General features: G+C 45.4%; 1 protein-coding gene across 1 annotated transcript in view; it reads left to right on the forward strand.

Moving 5' to 3' along the window:
- xrn2 (5'-3' exoribonuclease 2) overlaps nucleotides 1–25,743 on the forward strand; it is a 119,444-nt gene that overhangs the window by 26,610 nt on the left and 67,091 nt on the right. Inside the window, exons 12-15 of the mRNA XM_072505734.1 lie at nucleotides 3,485–3,542; nucleotides 3,628–3,735; nucleotides 4,300–4,344; nucleotides 17,432–17,572. Coding sequence (XP_072361835.1) covers nucleotides 3,485–3,542; nucleotides 3,628–3,735; nucleotides 4,300–4,344; nucleotides 17,432–17,572 — 352 coding nt within the window. The remainder of the gene's footprint in view (nucleotides 1–3,484; nucleotides 3,543–3,627; nucleotides 3,736–4,299; nucleotides 4,345–17,431; nucleotides 17,573–25,743) is intronic.

Raw genomic sequence — 25,743 nt, forward strand, 5'->3', positions numbered from 1 at the left:
ATACTCAATGCCCCGGCCAATGAAGGCAAGCATGCCGTTTGCCTTCTTGACTACCTTCTCCACCTGTGTTGCCCCTTTCAATGACCTGTGGACCTGTACTCCTAGATCGCTTTGACTTTCAATACTCTTGAGGGTTCTACCATTCACTGTATATTCCCTACCTGCATTAGACCTTCCAAAATGCATTACCTCACATTTGTCCGGATTAAACTTTATCTGCCATCTCTCCGCCCAAGTCTCCAAACAATCTAAATCCTGCTGTATCCTCTGACAGTCCTCATCGCTATCCGCAATTCCACCAACCTTTGTGTCGTCTGCAAACTTACTAATCAGACCAGTTACATTTTCCTCCAAATCATTTATATATACTACAAAGAGCAAAGGTCCCAGCACTGATCCCTGTGGAACACCACTGGTCACAGCCCTCCAATTAGAAAAGCATCCTTCCATTGCTACTCTCTGCCTTCGATGACCTAGCCAGTTCTGTATCCACCTTGCCAGCTCATCCCTGATCCCGTGTGACTTCACCTTTTGTACTAGTCTACCATGAGGGACCTTGTCAAAGGCCTTACTGAAGTCCATATAGACAACATCCACTGCCCTACCTGCATCAATCATCTTAGTGACCTCCTCGAAAAACCATCAAGTTAGTGAGACACGACCTCCCCTTCACAAAACCATGCTGCCTCTCGCTAATACGTCCATTTGCTTCCAAATGGGAGTAGATCCTGTCTCGAAGAATTCTCTCCAGTAATTTCCCTACCACTGAAGTAAGGCTCACCGGCCTGTAGTTCCCTGGATTATCCTTGCTACCCTTCTTAAACAGAGGAACAACATTGGCTATTCTCCAGTCCTCCGGGACATCCCCTGAAGGCAGTGAGGATCCAAAGATTTCTGTCAAGGCCTCCGCAATTTCCTCTCCAGCCTCCTTCAGTATTCTGGGGTAGATCCCATCAGGCCCTGGGGACTTATCTACCTTAATATTTTTAAGACACCCAACACCTCGTCTTTTTGGATCTCAATGTGACCCAGGCTATCTACACACCCTTCTCCTGACTCAACATCTGCCAATTTCTTCTCTTTGGTGAATACTGATGCAAAGTATTCATTTAGTACCTCGCCCATTTCCTCTGGCTCCACACAAGATTCCCTTGCCTATCCTTTAGTGGGCCAACCCTTTCCCTGGCTACCCCCTTGCTTTTTATGTACGTGTAAAAAGCCTTGGGATTTTCCTTAACCCTATTTGCCAATGACTTTTCATGACCCCTTCTAGCCCTCCTGACTCCTTGCTTAAGTTCCTTCCTACTTTCCTTATATTCCACGCAGGCTCCGTCTGTTCCCAGCCTTTTAGCCCTGACAAATGCCTCCTTTTTATATTTGACGAGGCCTACAATATCTCTCGTTATCCAAGGTTCCCGAAAATTGCCGTATTTATCCTTCTTCCTCACAGGAACATGCCGGTCCTGAATTCCTTTCAACTGACACTTGAAAGCCTCCCACATGTCAGATGTTGATTTGCCCTCAAACATCCGCCCCCAATCTATGTTCTTCAGTTCCCGCCTAATATTGTTATAATTAGCCTTCCCCCAATTTAGCACATTCATCCTCGGACCACTCTTATCCTTGTCCACCAGTACTTTAAAACTTACTGAATTGTGGTCACTGTTACCGAAATGCTCCCCTACTGAAACATCTACCACCTGGCCGGGCTCATTCCCCAATACCAGGTCCAGTACCGCCCCTTCCCTAGTTGGACTGTCTACATATTGTTTTAAGAAGCCCTCCTGGATGCTCCTTACAAACTCCGCCCCATCTAAGCCCCTGGCACTAAGGGAGTCCCAGTCAATATTGGGGAAGTTGAAGTCTCCCATCACCACAACCCTGTTGTTTCTACTCTTTTCCAAAATCTGTCTACCTATCTGCTCCTCTATCTCCCGCTGGCTGTTGGGAGGCCTGTAGTAAACCCCCAACTTTGTGACTGCACCCTTCTTATTCCTGATCTCTACCCATATAGCCTCACTGCCCTCTGAGGTGTCCTCCCGCAGTACAGCTGTGATATTCTCCCGAACCAGTAGCGCAACTCCGCCTCCCCTTTTACATCCCCCTCTATCCCGCCTGAAACATCTAAATCCTGGAACGTTTAGCTGCCAATCCTGCCCTTCCCTCAACCAGGTCTGTCTCTGTAATGGCAACAACATCATAGTTCCAAGTACGAATCCAAGCTCTAGGTTCATCTGCCTTACCTGTTATACTTCTTGCATTAAAACATATGCACATCAGGCCACCAGACCCGCTATGTTCAGCAACGTCTCCCTGTCTGCTCGGCCTCAGAGCCCCACTGTCCCTATTCCCTAGTTCTCCCTCAATGCTCTCACCTTCTGACCTATTGCTCCCGTGCCCACCCCCCTGCCATACTAGTTTAAACCCTCCCGTGTGACACTAGCAAACCTCGCGGCCAGGATATTTATGCCTCTCCGGTTTAGATGCAACCCGTCCTTATATAGGTCACACCTGCCCCGGAAGAGCTCCCAGTAGTCCAGATAACATAACCCTCCCTCCTACACCAGCTGTTTAGCCACGTGTTTAGCTGCTCTATCTTCCTATTTCTAGCCTCACTGGCACGTGGCACAGGGAGTAATCCCGAGATTACAACCCTAGAGGTCCTGTCTTTTAACTTTCTGCCTAGCTCCCTGAACTCCTGCTGCAGGACCTCATGCCCCTTCCTGCCTATGTCGTTAGTACCAATATGTACAACGACCTCTGCCTGTTTGCCCTCCCCCTTCAGGATGCCCTCTACCCGTTCGGAGACATCCTGGACCCTGGCACCAGGGAGGCAACATACCATCCTGGAGTCTCTTTCACATCCACAGAAGCGCCTATCTGTGCGCCTGACTATAGAGTCCCCTATTACTGTTGCTCTCCTGAAGATGCAAAGCCGTTCCCAACCACTATGTGCAACTCTTAAGAATTGCTTTAGAAGCTCACTCACTGGTTAGGGATATGTTTCTTGGCTTATTTTTAACTCAACCCTTTTCCATTTCCCACCCCCGTACCAAGTAGATATGATAGCGGGACGGGATGAAGTTAATAGCAAAGGGGAATGAAAAATATTTTTTAGAACTTCATTTGAGAAAACCTTACTGTTCTATTAGCATTAAATAATGAAACAGAAAATTCATGATTCAAATTTATTTTTTATTTTGTAATATTTGTGATCTGTGGATATTGCATAAAAGTGATTGGACTTTTTATATCTACAAGCAAAATTCTGTGTGAGAAATGCGCATCGTTATACTGTGTTCCCACTACAGGGAACTGTACATACTACATACAATTCAGTACTTTGTGGGCCAGTTTGTCTTACAAAACATTTGACAGTATTGTGCAATGCCAGCTGTTCCACAAAACTCTTTCATGCGAACGAAAAACCGGTGACTAGCATTTTGTTCTTGAAGCTGAATTAGGTGCTCTGTCTGTTTCTCAGGGAGGGTGCAATTGATCGACTGGTTGGCATTTACAAGAATGTGGTGCACAAGACTGGGGTAAGTAAAATGAATAGTATTGACAACCATTTGTTTCATTGCAAAAACAAAATTCGGAAAATTGCAAACTATTTGTTTCTTGTAGGGGTACCTTACGGATAATGGTTTTGTCAACTTGGAACGAGTGCAAATGATTATGGTTGCAGTTGGAGAAGCGGAGGATAACATCTTTCGGAAGAGAAGAGATGATGATGTAGGTTATCTCTGATTTTGCAGCTTACAGTATATTTTTAAGATATGCTACTTAATGACTACATCTGTTTCCAGTAAAATACAAAGTTGCATATGGTCAACTATTTCCACTGAGTTATTCTGGTATTTGCATTTTGGCATAAAACTGCCAAATAAGCATCCATATTTCAATAGTTACAATTCAAAAATAAAAGCATACTTAAGTTGTTGAAGGCTGTATGAACAATCAATTGTTGAATGGGGCAGATTATTTTATTGTTGGTTTCATGGTACAAATTTACTGCCTACTTAGTTTCATATTACTAAACTTGTGGATTGTATAAAGCTTGTCAAGACTTGAACTGACCCCGAAATTTAGTTGAGACTACTATCTCCTGGGAGCCTTGCTCCTCTTTGCTTCCAACTCTGGATTCAAGCTTGTGTTTATGCTGTAACTATTATCATGTTAGAATCATAGTGTGAATGAGCCCTTATTGAATTTTATTCCACAAAACTAGTAAGTAGCTGCTTTTAGATGTTCTGTTAAACATACAAGTAATGCAACTGGCATCTACTTTTTTTACAGGTGTCATTCAGAAGAAGACAAAAGGAAAAAAATAAAAGGATGAAAGTAAGTATCCCCTAATTTTGTTACGAGATGAGCCTTAACCATTGTCTGAGTGCCCAGTATTCTCCGGTGTTCAGCTGGAAAGTGAGCATTTTAAAAGAGTAACTTCCAATCAAATCTAACTGGGGGTGAGATAATTGATTTGTTTTTGTTTGATCAAATGAACAGAAGTCCATCACGTTGTTTAGCTTCTGAACCATGCAATTGAGTCTGTAGAATTTCTTTTGACAGATATTTCATTTCATACAGGAGGGAAAATGTGAGTGGCACTTAACGTAGCCATTCTTGCACTCTAGCCATTTTCTATTTCTGCCTTTTGTAAGGCTGGTATTCAGAACAAGTCTTGTTTTTATCAAATGTTGGTACTTGAATGAATCTACAAAAGAAAATGCACAGATCAGAAGGTCATTGCTAAATACATACCTATCGAGCAGATATGTTGCCTGTTCTGTTGTTTGTTTCTGCTTTTACTTCTGAAGAGGTTTTGATACCTCGGCTGTTTAAATTTTCTCAAAATAGCGTGTGTATTTCCTTGACAGTACCAGCGAAAAGTGTAGAACAGGAAGTGGAGTGATCATATTAAATGATTAGGGATGAACTTTTGCGTGATCTTGAAATTGACTCCTGTGAGGCCCCAACATTACCACTGTCTCAAAACCTCGCTTCAAATATATTGAAAAGTAATTTCTCTAGTGATGTCACTTAATTTATTTGGACCATTTTTTTGTATCTGTATAGATTTGCTACGTTAATCTAGAAGATCTGGAAATTTTCAGTAGATTTCAGTTTTATTTGCATTAAGTTGAAAACTAAGGCCCTGGGACAGTTTTGCCTCCTGAAGGTTTACTGATCCAAGTTAGTCCATATGTTCTGTCCACCCGCAAACGTAAAAAATAGGTACATGATTAGACCATGCTTCCCTCAAGCCTGCTCTTCCATTCAACATGATATGCCTCAATTCCACTTTACCTCCTGCACCCATGATTCCCTTAGAGACCAGTCTTCTTTAAGTCTGTTTTAAATATGCTCAACAATAGAGCATCCCTTTGGGATGGGCAAGTCCAAAGTGAAGAAAATTTTCTTAATCTCAGTCCTAAACGATTGACTCCCTATCATAATATTTTGCCCCCGTCAGCAGCAACAACCTGTGTCTAACCTGTAAAAGCCCCTTCAGAAACTTCTTTATTTCAATGAATTCACCTGTTACTCTTTTTAACTCCAGACAGTATAGTACCAATTTACTCAACCGTTCGTCGTCGCAACTTCTCCTCATCCCAGAAACCAATTTGGTGATCCCTCACTGCAGTGCCTTGTTGGAGTACAGCACTCTTTTAACTCATCGTGCCTGCACCAGCTCTCTGAATGACCAATTTGCCGTGTGCCATTTCCACGCCTTCTAATAAACATGCGCATTTGTCCTTTTCTGATCTAATTTCCATTTGAATGCCTTGATTGAACCTGCCTCAAACACACACTTGGGCAATGATTTCCAGACCTTAACCGTTGCTGCATGAAAAGGTTTTGCTTGTCACTTTTTTGCTTCTTTTGCCAGTTACTTTAAATCTCTGGTCCATGATCCTTTCACACATGGAAATAATTTCTCCCTATCAACTCTGTCCAGACCGTTCATGATTTTGAATTCCTCTATAAGAACTTCTCAGCCTTGTCTTTTCCAAGGAAAATAGTCCCAGTTTCCCCAGTCTGTCATCAGAACTTAAAGTTCCTCATCCCTGGAACTGTTCTTGTGAATCTTTCCTGCACTCTTTCCAATACCTTAACACCTTTCCTAAAGTGTGGTGCCCTGAATTGGACACAATATTACACATGAGGCCAAACTAGTATCTTACACAAGTTCAACATAATCTCCTGTCTGTGTGCTCTATGTTCCCAAAACAAGTATGTCTTAAATATGGAGACCAAAATTGCACACTGGACTCCACTTGTGGTCTCGCCAGAGCCCAATGCAATTGTATCAATTATTCATTTTTCTTATACTCCAGTCACCTTGCAATAAAGCAAGAGTACCATTTGCCTCCCAATTGCTTGCTAAACATGCATCCTAATTTGGTGCTCCTTGTCTGAGTACATCTGAAATTCAACAGTTAATAGTTTCATGTCTTAAAAATATTCAACTTTTCTATTCTTACTGTTAAAGTGAATAACCTTTCCCTTTCCGACTTTATATTCCATACACCACCTTGTTGCTCGCTCTCCTAACTCCTATCTCCTTAAAGCCTCTGTGTCTTTCTCATGGCTTGCATTCCCAATAAACTTGAATAGATTATTCTCATTCTCTTCATTCAATTCATTAATATAGACGACAAATAACTGATACTCTATATTGATACTTGTGACTTAAAAACAGAAAATGCTGGAAAGACGCAGCCAGTCTGGCAGCATCTGTGGAGTGATTTAAAAGTTGAAGTTTCGAGTATGTATGACAGAGCTCAAGAACAAGTCATATTGGACTCAAAACTTAACGTTTTCTCTCAATGTTGCCAGACATGCTGAGGTTTTTCAGCAATTTCTGTTTTATTTCAGATCTCCAGCATCTGCAGTGTTTTGCTTTTATTTTATTGACCCTTATGGCACTCCATGAAACACAGCCAACTTGAAAATGTCCTATTTACCCCTACTTTGTTTCTTATCCATTGACCAATCCTCCACCCATGCTAATGTATTATCCCCAACTCCATGAACCCTTAACTTAGTTGTTAACCTTTAATGCTGTACTTTATGGAATACTTTTTGAAAATCCATGTATCCTCCATTTACTTACTCACCTTTATGTACCCGACCAGTTACACCCTCAAATCTCTATAATGCATTTGTCCAACACTCCCTTTGTGTAAGACCATGGTGACTACCATACTATGATTTTCTATGTGCATTTTTCAGATATATCTTTTATTAGAATTTTTCTATTTTCACAAATAATGCAAATATCCCAGGTGCAACAGGTGAATCCTGGGCCCAGGAGAACCCGACGAATGCATATTTAAATGTGTCTCATGTATGTCTGCATCTCGCCCAGCGAGATCCAGATTGCAACGTCTCGTGAGACTCGCGTGAAATTTTGCGAGATGTTTCAAGTGTCATGAATCTCGTGAGAGGCCTCTCGCGAGAAATTAAACATCAGGGCACACATGTTTCATTTTGAGATATGCAAGAAACAAATCACAGCCATGCATCCATCCATCCTTGTTATGTAGGTTCCCCCCAGATAGTACATTGGTAATTAATTAGCCCTTGAACCCATGACAACGCTATTATGTTATCCCTTCCGGGGATGTGTGCTATTTTAACATTGAATTGTTGTAACAATAAACTCCAGAATGAGTTCCAGGTTTTAAACTTTTGTGTAAACTCAAACGGATTATGGCCCGTATAAACTAAGCTTTGTTTATTGGCGTGCCGGCTGGTTACTTCAAATTGCTGAAGGGCTAGTAGCAATGCTAAGGCTTCCATTTCACTTGTTGAAGACTTTCTTTGGCACAGACTTAGTTTTTTTTGAGAAATGTCCCACTGGCCTCCATCCATTATTGCTACATTGTCATCTTGTCGTAGAACTGCCCCAACCCAGGTTATTGGCATCTGTGGCCATTTTAAAAGGTCTAGAAAAATCCAGGGCAGCCAGCACTGGTTTACCCACTAATATGGCCCTCATCTCCCAAATGCCACTTGGCATTCTGTGGGCCACACCATTTTCACTTGTTTCTGCAACATATCCAACATGCACTGAATTTCCACCCAACTGAGCCAGTCTGTGGGTTCAGTCGAGATGGATGTTGCTTTATTGGTTTGGAGTTTCCCATGTCCACATCATGATTAATTAACGTAGTGCACCCTGATGGTCCCGACAAATCTGCCCATATATTTTCAATACAGTTATTAGACCTTTTTGCTATTCTTCTAAATAGGTAAACTCTGTTCTAATTGTCCTAGAATGTCCGTATTTGTCAGTCTTACCGCAGGAAGGTCATACTGTGAACCTCTTCTCCTACCTCAACTCTTTCCATCTCTGTCCTCGGCGGGGGGGGCGGGGGGGGGGGGGGGGGGGGGTGTCGACCCTTGCAGCCAGTGAAAATTGGAGTGAATCTCATCTTTACAAGCCCCTCTTCACCACCTCCACCTGGCTGGATAGGTTCCATTTGTGGAGCCTCTTCCAGGTGTGGGTCACCTGGATCCCCAGGTGCCTGAATGTTGTCTGGGTTACTTTAAACGTCAGTTCTTCCAGCTCTGCTCCTCCCTCTTGGGGTTTTACTGGGGAGACTTCGCTCTTTCCCAGGTTGAGTTTGTAACCTGAAGGTGCTGAATTTCCCTACGGTATCCGGCTCTCTTTCCCATACTGGCTAGGGGATTCAACACTTAGAGGAGCTGGTCATCCGCATCGAGTGAGACTCCATGCTTTCTGACACCTCTTTGAATGCTCATCTGCCAATCTAAGGGCAATAGCCAGTAGCTTGATTGCCAGGGCGAACAGGAGCAGGGATAGCTGGCACCCTGCCGCCTTCCCCTTTGCAGCTGAAAGTATTCGGAGCTGGTTGTGTTTGCCTGCACACTTGCCATAGGGGCGAGGTATGAGGTACCTCCATTCTACTTGATCGAAGGCTTTCTCCGCAATCAGGGAGACAATCATCTCTGGTGTCCTCACCCTGGATGAAGTCATTATTACATTCAGCAGACGTCTGATGTTAGCTGTCTGCCCTTAACCGGTCTGATCTTCCGCAATCTCTTCTTCCAGTCGCCTCGCCAGTGCTTTCGCTAAGACTTCTCGCATCAGAATTTTAAAAAATAAATTTGAAGTACCCAATTCACGTTCTTTCCAAATAAGGGGCAATTTAGCATGGCCAATCCACCTATCCTGCACATCTTTGGATTGTGGGGTGTGAGACCAACACACTGGGGGAATGTGCAAACTCCACATGGACAGTGATCCGGAGCCGGGATCAAACCGGGGCCCGCGGCGCTGTGAGGCAGCAGTGCTAAACTACTGCGCCACCATGCCGCTCAACACGACATTTAAGAGACGGATGGGTTTGTATGATTCATTTTCTGTCCTTTTTGAGGATCAATGAGACCGAGGCCAGGGCCAGCATGGGCGGCAGAGCCCTTTGACTGTGAGTTATTGCACAGCTCCCGCAGATGCGGGGCCACAAAATCTACCAGGAACCCATCCGGTCCCGGCGCTTTCCCGGCTTGCATGGAGTTGATGCACTCACGATTTTGTCCAGCCCCAGCATTGCTTCCAGTACTTGTTTCCTGTTCTCTCCCACCACAGGTATATCCAGTCTGTCAAGAAGCTGTCCCATCCCCGAGACCCCCTCCGGGGTTTCGGAGGTGTATCTCCCTCAGTAAAATTTCGTAAAGGTCTTATTGACCTTGTTTGGTTCCGCTACCATCCTGCCGTTACTATCCCTAACTTGTGCTATCTCTTTCGTGACCGCCTGTTTTCTCAGCTGGTGAGCCAGCATGCGGCTGGTCTTGTCTCCATGTTCGTAAAAGTCCCTCCGTGCCTGGCAGAGTTGGTGGACTGCCTTTCGTGTGGAGAGCAGGTCAAATTTGATTTGCAGCCTTTTCCTTTCCGCCAGCGGTTCCACAGTTGAGGCCGTGGAGTACTGCCGATTCCCCCTACAGTATGGAGTCGATCAGCCGGTGCTTGGTTGCCCCCTCCTGTCCCTAAGGGCATTTTAAGCTATAATTTTGTCCCTGATCACTGCCTTCAGTGCCTCCCAGAACGTGAAGGGTGAGACCTCCGTTTCTGGTTGCAGTATACATAATCGGCGATGGCTTGGGATATTTTAGTACAGAATTTCTTATTTGCGAGGAGAGCTGCCTCCGGCCTACATGGTGGACATTGGTTCAGTCCATTCTCCATCCACAGGTCAATGTAGTGCGCGCGTGGTCCGAGATTACAATGGCGGAGCAGGGGAGTGGGGGGTTGGGGAGAGATTAACCACACTCCCCTTGTGGGCCTGGTTTCCCCCCTCCTCCCCCTTAGCTTTAAACCCCCCCCCCACCCCCACAAAACCATTTTTTTGCCCTTTGTTTTCCTTGAGTTTCTGTCTTTCCCCTCCCATCTGCCAGGTGCTCCCTCCCTCCCGGGAAGCGTGCTAAGGCCTCCTCCTTCGCTGTCCTCCCGCATAGCTTATCCACTCGTGTAGCGGCTCCCTTCTTGATTAGGTTCCCCTATTTAACTCCTGTCTGTTTCTTTCCCCGCACTCGCCATCTCTGCACCTTTGCCCGTGTTCGTCCTTGCCCCTCTCAACTTTGCATCCCGCATTCTAACCCTTGTGTACTACCATTGCCCAGACCATTCTTTTGGACAAACTTGTTGGTTTCCTCTAGGGTGTCGAAGTAGTACTTTTTCCTCTGGTGTGTGACCCATAGCATGGGTAAAGCATGCCAAATCACACCATACTTCTGTACAGGGCGGATTTGGCGTTGTTATTTCAGCCTGGTGCTTGGCCAGGTTTGCCCCAATGTCTTGTTACAAGCAGATGGAATGTCCTTCCCACTTGTACTCTCTCAGACCTTTCGCCCACTTACGGACCTGCTCTTTGTCCTGGTACTTGTGGAACCTCACTATTATCGCCCCTGATGGCCCCAAGCTTTCGGCCGCTGCCGAAGCGACCTGTGGACACTGTCTACCTCCAGAGGCTTGGTGAAGCCCTCCTGGCCGACCAGTTTCCTGAGCATCGCCGCTAAATACTCCCTGGGTTTCCTTCCCTCCATTTCTTCCGGCAGCCTCACAATTCTTTGTTTTATCGTCCTGACCTATTCTGGTCGTTGACGTTTTCTTTTAGCCCGTTCTGGGTTTTAATCAAGCTTGCCACCTCAGCTTTGTGTGCTGCGTCCGGTTCCCTTCATCCTTGGTGGCCTACTCGAGGTTTCTTGCTGTCGTCTCTTGGGCCTCAAGCTGCTGCTGCTCCAACTTGGCCATTGCTTCCCTCTCGAGGGCTGTCGCAGCCTCCACTGCTGTCTTGATGGTTGCCAGGAGGTCTTTTTTCAGTTCTTCTGTGTGTCTTCAGAATTCGGAGGTGATGAAGCTTGTAAACCTGTCCATCAGCACCTGGGTCTGTGGGGGTTGGCATTTCCCGTTCTGTGCTGCCCTGATGTGGCTGTCGGCTCCGAGACTGAGGATTCCCTCCCCTCGTCCTTGCTGGCCTTTCGACTGGGTGGCTGACTTTTTCTCATTTTTCCCCCCTCTTTTCTTGTAGATGTGGTTTGCAGGGGTTAGGCTCAGGGGTTGTAAATATGTTTGGTGCCTGTTTGCTGGAGTTAAAAGGTCGTGGATTAGCCACGCTAAATTGCCCCTTAATTGGGAATAAAATGATTGGGGTACTCTAAATTTATTTTAAAATATATAAAAGCTAATCCCTTGTCCCAATCCCTTGGATATCATGGCAAAATCATGCTTTTGAGGGTCTGATTTTATCTCGCCAAAGCGCCCTGTGTTTTGTGGGTAGTTGATTTTAATTATTTGGTGCCTAAACTACAAAGTATGTCCTGGAAAATTTTGGACATTAAGTAAGAACCCTGGTCAGATTGTACTTCTAAGGGTAGGCCATAGTGTATGAAAAACACGTGCAGCTTAGCTGTAATTGTAATTGTTCTCAAAGGTACATCTTCTGGAAATTGGGTATTCATAGCCATGTGAATTTTTAAATTCTTCTAAGAGAATGACTTCTCTCAGAGCCATTTGGGTAGTTTAAACTCCAATGCTCGAACCCGTGTATTAAAATTGTTCTGCTTAACCCTTTCAAAGAAGTCTCTCCCGGTTGTTTCCTTAACTTCAGGAACATCTGCCTATATGCCTCTGGAACTAAGTCGCATGCACCCAGAATAGCCTTTTTCCTCAGCATAATCCTTCAACTCACTCCTCTGACAGGGAAGACATAATCCTCCTGTGACCGCCCTGTCAATTTACTTTATCTGGGTAATGTCCACTTTTTTTTCTGCCAATCCATTTGGGTTGCTCTTTTCTCATGCCATAAAAAATTATTCTACTTCCTTTTCTTCAAGTTTTAGCAGGGCCTGTATTCCGTCCCTGGGTTCCGTTCTAGGGTTCAGCTCCCCTCTAGCTCCTGGCAGCTCCCTTTTAATTTCCAGTGTCTTAAGCTGGAACAAACTCTTTTTCGCTTTTCCTTCTCTCACTTTTGTTTTTTCCTATCACTCTAATTCCAACCTCCTCATTTCCATTTAAAAAAAACTATATATTTTTTAAAAAACTTGTTTTATTCCAAACGTATTCAAAAATATAAAAACATAAATAATCTGGAGAACGTTCTCCCCCAACTCTCAATTTTTCCCCTTTTTCTTTAAAAAAATAAATAAATAAATTTAGAGTACCCAATTCATTTTTTCCAATTAAGGTGCAATTTAGCGTGGCCAATCCACCTAACCTGCACATCTTTGGCTTGTGGGGGCAAAACCCACTCAAACACAGAGAGAATGTGCAAACTCCAGACGGACAGTGACCCAGAGCCGGGATCGAACCTGGGACCTCGGCGCAGTGAGGCAGCAATGCTAACCACTGCGCCAACGTGCTGCCCGTTTTTCCCCTTTTTCACCCCCATTCTCCGTGATGGACAATTCCTTGAACATGGTCATGAAAAATCCCCACCATGCCTTGAACCCCTCAATTCAAACTCAATCTTAAGTCGTACAGGTCCCCTAGCCAGGCCGTCAACCCCGACGGCATTGACGACCACCATTCCAGCGAAGTTCTTCGCCGGGCAGCCAGAGAGGCAATGGCCACGACATCGGCCTTCCTCCCCTTCATCAGCTCTGGCATTTCCGATACTCCAAAAATCGCCACAAGAGAGTCTGGCCCGACCGCTACCCCCACAATGTTAACGTCCCGAATACTCCTGCCCAGCGTGTCTCTAATTTCTCACCGCATGGTTTGCTGGTCCTCACCCACACTTCTCACATCCTCGCCTGAGTCATGTGTACCCTGTGTACCACCTTAAACTGTATGGAACTCATCCTCACACACGAGGAGGTCGAATTCGCCCTGCGCAGCGTCTCACTCCACACTTCCCAATCTATCACTTCCCGCCCTCAACTCCTCTTCCCATTTCTCCTTGATCCTCACCCCTTGCATCCCCCCCCCCCCCCCCCCCCCCTGCTCACCCAGCCACCGTATATGTTCCCAATCCTACCCTTCCCTTCCACGTCCGGATTCGGCAGCCGTTCCATTTGGGCATATTTCGGCAGCTTGGAAACCCTTTCCACGGCTTCCGTGCGAAGTCCTCAGTTGTAAATACCTAAATTCACTTCCCTTCGGGAGTTCCACCCTCTTCCGTAGCTCTTCCAGGTTTGCGAACCCCTTGTCCAAATATAAATACCTCGCCCTCACTAACCCCACCTCCATCTCCTGGACGTACCATCCGTCTCCCCCGGTTTGAACCCGTGGTGTTCTCGCAACGGTTTTAGCAGTGGCACCCCCTCCATCCTAAAGTGTCTCCTCAGCTGGTTCCACTCTAATCATTGAATGTATTGGGCTCTCTGTATATCTCCTTGGTGCCAGCGTTAGCGCCACCAAGCTCTTTCAGTTGCTGTATTTCTAATTCTCTTCCTTTTTGCTGCATCTCCATAATTGTTCCATTTGTAACTGGACAGTTGCTAATTCCACTGCTTTTTGCCACAAGCCAGGCTGTGTTTCTGGCATCTCTTGCAAATTTAAATGTGGAGCGATGGCTTCAATTATCTCTGCAGTCCTAGCTTTAGCCAATATCCCTATTTAATTTTTAAAAAATATATAATAAATATTTATTGTCACAAGTAGGCTTAAATTAACACTGTAATAAAGTTACTGTGAAAAGCCCCTAGTCTCCACATTCAGGCGCTTGTTTGGGTGCACAGAGGGAGAATTCAGAATGTCCAAATTACCTAATAGCACATCTTTCGGGACTTGTGGGAGGAAAGCCGAGCACCCAGAGGAAACCCATGCAGACACGAGGAGAACGTGCAGACTCCACACATACAGTTACCCAAGCTGGAAATCAAACCTGGGACCCTGGCACTGCAAAGCCATAGTGCTAACCACTATGCTACTTCACTTGCCAATTCAATTAGCTTGTCTTTTGACACCCTTGTAAATAAACCAAAGGCAAGTCCTCGACCTGATGAAAAGCTGTAGCAACTTCCAGAGCCATCCTGTTATACTGTTACAAACTTGGTGCCTAAACATTGTTGTCTGCCATTCCAAAGAATACGGAACTGAGCCCCCAAATTACAACACTTTGGGCTAAGTGCTCAGTCAATTCCAGTCCAATTTGACCCGTAGTCATAATACAATTGAAATTATCTATTAGATCTCAGAAAATATGCAAAGTCTTTGGTCTTTAATAACTACCGTCATCAGATTTGCAAATTTAAACAATTTTTATTAACTATAACTATAATTAAATCGGCAGCAAAAACAACTGGTTAACTATTATCTAATTCCTAGTACCCCCCTCTAACTCACCCCACCCTCTATATGCATGTATATATATTTATTTATTTATATTTATAGGTAAAGATAAAGTCACCATAGTCCCAGATGACCAAAAGCTGCTTTCTCCTTTTGAGGGGGAGAGCTAACTGTTGGTGATTTAACCAGAGGATCACCACACCTCTGGTGATGTGCAAGGTTGAGAAGGCGAGCCTTCATGAATAACCTCAGCCGGTATGGGAATTGAACCTGCGCTGCTGGCCTTGATCGCCATCTCAAACCATGCGCGCGTACACACCACCCCACACGGGCAATGTGCTGCCACAGTGTCGAGGACCCAGGTTCAATCCCAGCCCCGTGTCACTCTCCATGTGAAGTTTTCACATTCTCCCTGCGTCACCCCCATAACCCAAAGATGTGCAGGGTAGGTGGTTTGGCCACGCTAACTTGACCCTTAATTGGAAAAGTTTTAAATCTAAACCTTCATAGCACAGTGTACTATTTTGAACTTTTGAGTTCCTCACTTCCTCTGCTCGTCTTAAAGGTATATGTCCATTAAATATCCATGGATCAAAAATGATATTGACAAAGTAAAAGTCATGGGAAATAAGTAATGAGAATCGACAGGAAGGGTCCTTACAACCTTCCTAGGAGAAGGGCAAAGATACCACAATCCCAGAACAACAAAAATACAAAAAAAAAGGCACTCTTAGCTATAACCTTTCTTCACGCACGAGGAAGACTTTCATGGCAGGATAAAAGGTGAAATCAGGTTCAGGATTAGTGATGAACTGCAGGATAATATAGTATAACTATCTAAGGTGCTTAGAAAGGCTAAAGCCATGGACGCATCCGTCGAGCAACATCCTGGATCCGTTGAGAATTTTACTGAAGCCCCTACATCTCTGCCATGTCACTGGCCCGGTGCCCTGATAATAAGAAACCTAGGCCCCAGCGGAGGCGAAGACCCTTCGCGTTCGGCAGCCTCCGCCCATTCTTGTCAAACATAGGTTGAGACAACACAAGACCAGTGGTCAGAATCCTCGACTGACCCCAGGCCTCAAAGACTGGATACAATGTGCTCCATCGAACTCTAAACACAGTCGACAAATCGAGATTGTGAAAGCATGCAACTGGTTCTCAAATCCGGCCGGGTTATATATGCTTTTTTGAATACCGGTGTTTTATGTGTTAACTTCCAGTCTGCTCGGACCATCCTAGAATATAGGCAATTTTGAAAAATCATAGCCAGTGCATCTAGTAACTCTATTGGAACCCACGGTGAAAGGCCACCATATCCAGGAGATTTTTTGACTTTTAATCCCTTGGATTTCTCCATACAGTTATCATATTGATATCAAATAGCTCAAGTTGTTCACTCTTGTTAGCCCTTTGGTTACCCTTTATTTCTGAAATGTAATTTAGATCCTCTACTGTGAAGGCACAGAGGATTTGTTCAGCCGCTCAGCTATTTACTCATTTCCCATGGTAATTTCTCTTGTGTCTACATCTAAGGGACTGCGATTTACTTTAGCTACTCTCTTCCTTAATATTCCTGTAAAAGCTCTTGCAATCTGTTTTTATTTGTTGGTTTACTCTTGTATTCTATTTTTCCCCCTTTCAACGTTTTGGTCGTCCTTGCTGGTTTCTAAAGCATTCCCAATCCTCGGACTTGCTATTCTTTGCAACATTATTAGCCCCCTCTTCTAATCGGATTCTACCTTTAACTTCCATAGATATATCTTTTTGCTGAGGTTTTGTTTACTGATGGAATGTATTTTTGTTGAGCACTTGTAATTGTTACTTTAAATTTACCACCGTTTATTTACCACCATATCGTCTAGTTTATTTACCCAATCGATCTTGGCCAGTTTTCTGCTTGTACAGTAAATTCTTTATTATCTGGCATGTGGAAGGAATGGGTAGTGCCGGTCATCATCAATGCCCGTTAATGGAGAGTTCCATTATAGGTATGGGTCACAGCTTCATTATTATTTCCAGTTGGTAGAGTAATGATTTGTATTGGGAACTTCAGGAATTCCACTTTGTAGAGAGCTTTGATGGGGTGAGTGCCAGACAATACAGTATACTATTTTCAGTGACCTCTGTAATTGCCTTTGTTTAAGTTTAATATTTTTGTTAGGGGCTGCAGTATTTAGGATCCTCCCTCCCCGAGGTTCTTTATTATGAAATTTCTAATTAGGCCTGTCTCATTGCACAATACTAATACTAATAATAATCGCTTATTGTCACAAGTAGGCTTCAATGAAGTTACTGTGAAAAGCCCCTAGTCGCCACATTTCGGCGCCTGTTCGGGGAGGCTAGATCTAAAATAACTTTATCTAGTTGGTTTCACAGTGTATTGTTTCAGGAAATTTTGCGAAGACAAACGTTGCCAATTTTGATTTGATCAGTCTCTATGAAGATTAAAGTCCTCTGGTTTTTATACAACGCAAACTTTCCTGATTTTTATTTGATAACTTGTAAGACTCTTGGCGATCTACCTCTTGATTTGTTATGGAAATTTGATGTGCGTTTTCCTTCTGTTGTATCCTGTTAATAATGTATTTTGACTGTTCTTTGCTAGCTGCAGCCATTTCATTTTTTTAACCATTGCTATACCTGTCACCTTTGCTCTTTTATCAGACCGAGTCAGCATCTTTTGTTCTTGGTGGACAACTTGCCCCGCAACCTCTGGGTCAACGGAGTGGTAGGCCACAGCCCATGCAGAATGCAAGACAGACAGCTTATGAAATGAGAGTACAGGGTAGAGATCAACAAAATAAGGTGAGACTATGATAGGTTTTAGGATTCATCTGGATGTCTTCCTGATATGATTGTGGTCTCAGCTCCACTTTCTTGTCTTATCCCCTTTAAGATGCATAATTAACTCACTGATACAAAGGGGTCCAGGTGTCCTGGTACATGAATCACTTTTTGTGCAGTCACAGCAAGTAATTAGGAAGGCATGTGGAATATTAGCATTTATTGCAACGGGCATGGAATATAAAAGTACGTATGTTTTGCTGCAGCCTCTTAATAATCTGTGGATTGTTAAGCAAAGTGACATCAAAATTCATTCACTAACGGTACAGTGAAATGGGATGGACTGAAAATCCAAAAGTGAAAAATATTTCAGTAATGAGAAAAGGAGCAGAGTGAAGGGAGCTTTGCCATGCACCGGATTGTATAGTAACTGACCCTGTAGTACTTGGTGAAATAGGGTGACTGAGGTGAGAGAAGCACAGTTTCAAATAATGGAGGTTCTCCTGCCTTCCACTGAGATTCATTATTCAATAATCCGCAACAACCTAAAGAGTGAAGTTATTTCAACAATCCGATTGAAATGGGAGTAAGATAATTATGGAACAAATTAATGAAATTTTCTGTCAAAATATTCAGACTTTGTGAAGTTACTGGTATGTTCCATCTAAATTTTATTTGTATCAGGTAGACTACGAACTCATCTGAGCACCACTTTCTTGTCCACGTGTAGTTTAGATTATAAACGTTACTGAACTTGTATGCAGCTTTGAGATGTCTCTTTAGTTTAATGTATAATACATTCCAGTGTACCATATGAATATATATGCACCCTAGAGGAAACATTCATTTCCTTCCACGGGGCTCATTCCTCCACTCGCATCCACGCCTAGACTGTTAACTTCCCTTTTTGGACACGAGGGCTCTTGCTTCCAGGCGCGTAGATGAATTTGCAAGTGGATAGGCGAGTGTGTGGACAGCTTGGAAGTCTGGGCTTCGATCATAAAAACAATTTTGAAAATCCATTCACCTTACTAAACAGTGAAATTAAACTCTCATAATTGATTTCTCATCCACTATCCATTAACCGAGACCGCTTCAATGAACTTGTGGCTCCCAGGCTAATGTATGTGGCTCAGCCAAAGTGAAACTTCGGTCTTTAATGATCATCTACCATATATATGATCAACAACCTAGCCTGCATCAGAGAGCATTGAGTTCATTGGGATTAAATCATTTGTTCAGCTTCACTCATCTAGTCATGATAAGATATGCCCCTAACTTTAGTTGCTGTAAGCCTTTCTGGGCCATTCAGCTCCGAGCTGAGTCCCGGGCAGTTGAAAACTGCAGAATTGGGAGCACCTGAGTCTCGCTTTATTTCAGTGCTGGCAACCGGAGATGCCCCAGGCTGATTCAGCCCTTCCCTACAGTAATCTGCTTGCTGGATATTTTTCCGACTGTCTCCCCCCTCCCACAACCATTAACTAATGAATCCAGAGCGTTCTCAACTTCTGGAGCTCAGTAGCTCCTAGCCATCTTGTCCTTCTCCCTGCAATTCTCACTTCTGGATAATTGCCTCTTGCTTGAACTCTACTCCTAATTACAGCTGCACTTTTTCTTAACTCTTCAGCCTCTCACACTTGTTAGGGCTTGATGTTCAGCCTCTCACTCGAGCTCCCTGCAGTGAGGAGCCTGTTTGTTTCAATGTGTGAATTTCAGATTGTGTGGCCATGCATGCGTATACATACCATAGAACTTTGCTGCCCATGAACTGCTGTCTCATTCGTTTTGATTTTTTTAATGCTAAAAAAATTGACATTACTGTAGACAGGAGTTTGGTTTTACGATTGAACTTACTTAATTCATGGCTTTGGATGTCATTTTGAACAGTGAGCTATTCCAACCCAAATATGCAACACAATCTAATAACGCATGATAATGATTTATGCTGTACAAAGCATTTTTCTGCGTTTTAATTTGGGTGGAACTTTAGGCACCTGGTAAGTGACTGATGTATGACTGGGATGACTAAGGCCAGTGAGAGAATTGAGGCTACCAAATTGACATCATGTCGGTGTTCATAATTTCATTTTCTGGAACGTTTTCGGAGAAAAAATGTTTGTTTGGTTTGTATTTAATACTTAGCCTGATGTCCTCTGAAAACCTCCTTATTACACCATTCAGTGTTTATAATCTCTGTAGGTGCCTATCAATATGATTTGTCTATTAAATAAAATTGGACAGTGCCAATGACCTGTGTTCAATCCAGGCCCTGGGTCACTCACCGTGTGGAGTATGCATATTCTCCCTGTGTTTGCGTGGTCTCACCCCACAACCCAAAAAGATGTGCAGCAAATGTAAATTGATCCTTAATTGGAAAAAAAATAACTGGGTATTGGAAATTAATTTTTAAAAAATTAAATAAAATTGGATCCGGTCACTAAAAATGATAGGGTCACCTAGACTCGCAACATTAGCACTCTTCTCTCTTCGCAGATGCTCATTTTTGTTTTAATAAGCTACTGGTTTAATTTCAAATGTTTTCTCAAACAGTCCTACCCCGTTTGTAAAATGCTAATTTTTTCCCTCTTTGCCTCCATAAGCATTCCTGTGGGATGAATCATGCCAAATGAGCTTAAAATATATAAAAACATGTTTTATGGTGCTGTCCTGACGCTGCAATAATGTTTTGGTTCTGACTTCTTTAAATGGGTGGAAGATGTTCCCCAAAAAGAGGTTGTATAGAATTGGAGTGGTAAATTCCCTTTGATTGAAAGTTGTGGTTAAATTTCATAAGATGTGTTGTGCTGCAGGTGGTAGATGTGTGTGACATAGATACATAGATATTCACTAGCCTCAATTTTGATCATGACATTGGAAATCTGGCTCCGTTGTTCCAGTTTTTGCGACTAATTTTGGGCGCCAGTTGCAAGTGCCTGGTGTGTAGTCACTGGCTCCCCTTCTCCAGCACGGGCTGGAAGGAAGAAGAAAAAAGGGAAAGGCTAATTGCATGATGAAAAGAATCTGGACTTGCTGAAAGAAATGCACATTGTTTTATATAAGCATATACGTGCACTAAATAATTGTAGGAAACGTCTGGTTGCTACTTTCATGGAGCATTGTCCCATTTAACATACACCAATGCTTTCTTTAAGGCACAGTAAGAAGTCTTACAACAGCAGGTTAAAGTCCAACATGTTTGTTTCAAACACTAGCTTTCGGAGCACTGCTCCTTCACCTGAGGAAGGAGCAGTGCTCCGAAAGCTAGTGTTTGAAACAAACATGTTGGACTTTAACCTGGTGTTGTAAGACTTCTTACTGTGCTCACCCCAGTCCAACGCCAGCACCTCCACATCATGGCTTCTTTAAGGCAGTTGACATCAGAATTTCATACAAAGCCTTTGTGTTCTAGTCACTGTTGCTTCACAGCACCAGGGACCCAGGTTCGATTCCCGGCTTGGGTCACTTGTCTGTGCGAAGTCTGCACGTTCTGCCCGTGCCGGCATGGGTTTCCTCCAAGTCCGGAAAGATGTGCAGGTTGGGTGAATTGAGCATTCTGAATTCTCCCTCTGTGTACCTGAACAGGTGTCGGAATGTGGCAACTCGGGGATTTTTACAATAACTTCATTGCCGTGGTTTTTTTTGGTTTTTTTAAAGAATGTTTTTATTTGGTTTTATACATGGTATATTTACAGATGTGTACACAGAAACCAAAAAGAAATAACAACATTACAAAACTAAAAAACCAAGTGGTGGGAAAATAAAACTGGAAGTGTACATACAGAGAAGCAAAGAAGAGAGAAACATTACACATGCTCCCCCCCCCCCCCCCCTCCTCCTTTTCTGTTTTTTTCTGTTGAATAACAGAACAAGCAAAAACAAAACCGGGTGGGATTGATGTCACTTGCATCTCTTGATCGGTTTTCTTTTTTGTTTTTGTGCATTTGCCTCCACTTCGGCTGTCCGTTGTACTTTCTTTCTTACTTTTGCCCTGTTGTGCTTGTTGTGAGGCTGTTGTCGTTTCCTGTGCTCTCCCTCCAGTTTGTGTTCCTCTTCCTTCCACCTTCTGGCTCCCCTCTGCTGTTCTCCTCCCCACGTCCTTCCTTCCTTTCCTGTAGTGCCCCCCCCCCCCCAATCCCTGCTCACCTCCCCCCTCCTCCTCTCTCTCCTCTCATGCCTTGGCTACTTTCCCCTGGCTCTTGGCTACTTGTTTATCTATTTGTTTGTTCTTTGGCCACAAACCGGTCCTGGAACAGTTGGGTGAATGGCTCCCATGTTCTGAGGCAGCCATCTTCTGACCCCGGATGGGAAATTTGATTTTCTCCACTTGGAGATTTTCTGAGAGGTCGGACAGCCAGTCTGCAGCTTTTGGTGGTGTTGCTGACCGCCAGCCGAGCAGAATTCTACGGCGCGTGATCAGGGAGGCAGAGGCATCCGCCCTCCTCACCACAAAGATATCTGGCTGGTCTGATACCCCAAAGACCGCCGCTTTCTGGCATGGCTCCACCCTCATCCCCACCATTTTGGACATTGCCTCGAAGAAGGCTGTCCAGTACCCAGCAAGTCTGGGGCAGGACCAGAACATGTGGATGTGGTTAGCGGGCTTCCTTGGCACCATTCGCATCTGTCTTCCACCTCCAGGAAGAACCTTCTCTTTCAGGTTCTTGTTAAGTGGGCACTATGTACCACCTTTAGTTGCGTTAGGTTGAGTCTTGCGCATGTGGAGCTGGAGTTAACCCTATGTACTGCTTCGCTCCAGAGCCCCCACCCTATTTCGAGCCCCAAGTCTTCCTCCCATTTCTTCCTCATCGCGTCCAGTACAGTGTCTGCGCTCTCTACCAGTCGTTCGTACATGTCGCTATAGTTTCCTCTACCTAGAATGTTTGCGTCCAGTAATTCTTTTAGTAACGTTTGTCGTGGTGGTCGCGGGTATGTCTTTGTCTCCTTCCGTAGGAAGTTTTTAAGCCTCAGGTATCCGAGTTTGTTGCCCGTAGCTAGCTGGAATCTCTCCGTCAGTTCGTCCTTTAAACCTGCAGTCGGTGTACAGGTGCCTGACTGTCGATGTCTCCACAGTTTCAAGATGGCGACAGTGAGTGCTGGCACAAACCTATTGTTGTTGTTGATGGGAGTTTTGTCGGACATTTTGGTCAGGCCAAATTGCTGTCATAACTGGTTCCAGGTCCGGAGGGTGGCTACCACCACTGGGCTGTTTGGGAGTGTTTTTTGGGTGGGGATGGGAGTGCCGCTGCGGCGAGTGCCCAGAGTGAGGTCCCCCTGCAGGAGACCTCCTCCGCACGCACCCACTCAGCTTCTGGCTCCTTAATCTATCCCATTACTATTTCCGCTGTCGCTGCCCAATGACGCTACTGTAGATTTGGGAGGGCTAACCCTCCCTGATGGATCTAAGTAGGAAAAGGTACCTGGGCAGCACGTTCATTTTGTTCGTCTGCATTCTTCCCCGCGAGGGCAAGTGGGAGTGTGTTCCATCTTTACAGCTCCTTTTTGACTTCCTCTGTCAGACTGGTCAGGTTCCACTTGTGAACCCCCGTCCAGTCATGAGCGATTTGGATCCCCGGGTAGTGGAATTTGTGTTGGGCTTGTTTAAACGACAGTCCCGCCAGTGCTGCCCTCCCCCTTGCGGGTTCACCGGGAAGATCTTGCGTTTGCTCATGTTGTGTTTGTAGCCCGAGAAGACACCAAACTCTTTCAGGGGCGTGATGATTCCTTCCATGCTGTTTTGTGGGTCAGAGATGTAGAGGACCAGGTCAATCGCGCAGAGCGAGCCTCTGTGCTCTGGCTCCCCTTTGGATCCCATTCCAGATTTTGCTGTTCTGAGAGCGATTGCTAGTGGTTCGATCGCTGGGCGAACAGCAGCGGGCACTGGTGCCCCTGTGCAGCTGGGAGCTGGTATTGTTTGTCCGTACGCTCGCCATGGGAGCGTTGAACAGGAACCTCACCCAGGAGGTGAACCCTGTTCCGCGCCTGAACAGCTTGAGTATCTCTGAGGTACTTCCACCCGACTCTGTCGAAGGCCTTTTCTGCGTCCAGGGAGACAATCACCTTGGGTGTTCTCTCCCCGGAGGTGGTCATGATCACGTTCAGCAGGCGCCTGATGTTCGATGTTAGCTGTCTACCCTTGACAAAGCCCGTTTGATCCTCTGCGACCAGCAGTTCTCCAGCCTTTTAGCTTTTGGCCCGTATTATGGCCTCTATGTTTAGTAGTGAGATGGGTCTGTACGAACTGCATTCCATGGGTCATTGTCTTTCTTAGGTATTAGTGAGATTGAGGCCTGTGCTAGTGTAGGTGGCAGTATGCCCCTCGCCAGCGAGTCTGTGAACATCTCCCGCAGGTGCAGGGCCAGTGCTGTTGCAAATTTTTTGCAGAAGTCTGCCGGGAACCCATCTGATGCCTTCCCCTGCCAGCATGGAGCTAATACTCTCCATGATCTCTCCCAGGTCTAGCTGTGCTTTCAAGTCCCGTTTTCTGTTCCCCCACAACTGGCATGCCCAGTCCGTCGAGGAACTGTTTCGTCCCCGAGTCCCCTGGTGGGGTTCTGAGGTGTACGGCCCCCGGTAAAAGGCCTCAAAGGTTTTGTTGACCTTTTCTGGGTCTGTTTCCAGTGTTCCTCTGTTGTCTCTCATTTGCGCGATCTCTCTAGTGGCTGCCTGCTTTCTCAGCTGGTGCGCCAGCAGGCGGCTGGTTTGTCTCCGTGTTCGTCTCCGTGTTCGCAGCGTGTCCCACGTGCCTGGTGGAGTTGGTGCACTGCCTTCCTCGTGAAGAGTCCATTTGTAGCTTTTTCCTCTCCGCCAGGAGCTCTACGGTCGGGCCCTTGGAGTATTTACAGTCTACTTCCAGTATGAGTCGACCAACTGCTGCCTGGCCGCCCTTTCCTCTCTGTCTCTTCGCGTTTCGAAGGCGATAACTTCCCCTCTGATCACGGCCTTTGGCACCTCCCAGAACGTGGGTGAGACCTCCCCGTTTTGGTTGTTTTTTGTATACTCAGCTATGGCCTGTAATAGCCTCTCGCTGAAAGCCATGACGGCCAGTAGGACAGTGTCCAATCACCATGTGGGGCATTGGGCCCTGCCATCTCCAACCTCAGATCCGTATAATGTGGAGTGTGGTCGGAGATTACGATTGCAGAATATTCCACTGTGACCAGCCCTGGAAGCACCGATTTCCCCACCACAAAGGAGTCGATCCTAGAGTATACGTTGTGCACTGGGGAGAAGAAGGAGAACTCCTCCTCCCCTGGGTGGGTAAACCTCCAAGGGTCCACCGCCCCCATCTGCTCCAAAAACGACAGAGTTCCTTCGCCGTGTTCGAGGTTTTCCCTGTTTTGGGGTTTGACCTGTCTGTCCATGGGTCCTGTACACGGTTAAAAGTAGTCGTGTCCTCGCTCTTTTCTCTCTCTCTCTCTCTCTCTCTCTCTCTCTCTCTCTTCCCCCCCCCCAAAAAAAAACTATGGTCGGTGCGTCGCTTTGTCGTGGATTTCCGCCATTTAAACAAATGAATTTTGTGTCGTCCCAGTTGGGAGTGTACACATTAACGAGTACTACCGGTACCCCGTCTAGGGCCCCGCTGACCATGACGTAGGTCCCCATGGGGCCATGATCATCTTCGCCGCCTTAAACATCGTCCTTTTCTTGATCAGTTTTGCCACCCCCTTGATGGTCGTCCCGTAAAAAGAATGGTAGGTCTGTCCCACCCAGACCTCCCTTACCCGCAGTCGGTCCTGCTCTCTCGGGTGTCTCTCTTGGAGGAAGACTATGTCGGGTTTCATGTTTCGTAGGTGGGTGAAGACACTAGATCTTTTCCCTGGGCCGTTGAGTCCCCTGACATTCCAGGTGACTATCCTGGTGGGGGGGTTTTGTCCCTCCGCTCCTGTGGGATTAACCATATGGATGTGCCCCAGCAGTCCAGGTTTTCCCTTTGTTTTGGGGGGGGTCCAAGATGGCTGCTACTACTGCTCTCCCCATGCGGTCGGGTCCCTGCGCTCCGGGTTTCCCTTTGTCCAGGGGGCGCCCAACATGGCCGGCAACTGTGTCTACCACATGGGTAGGCCCCTGTACTCCAGAGACTCCCTTCGCCCATAGACCGTATTGGGAGCTGGTTGCGGCCCTTAGTAGCCATTTTCCCCTCTCACTCTTACCCCTCTCCCTTTGCTCCCCCCCCCCCCCCCCCCCCCCCCCCC

The sequence above is a fragment of the Scyliorhinus torazame genome, chromosome 1 (genome assembly GCF_047496885.1).
Source record: "Scyliorhinus torazame isolate Kashiwa2021f chromosome 1, sScyTor2.1, whole genome shotgun sequence".
In the NCBI taxonomy this organism is placed as follows: Eukaryota; Metazoa; Chordata; class Chondrichthyes; order Carcharhiniformes; family Scyliorhinidae; genus Scyliorhinus; species Scyliorhinus torazame.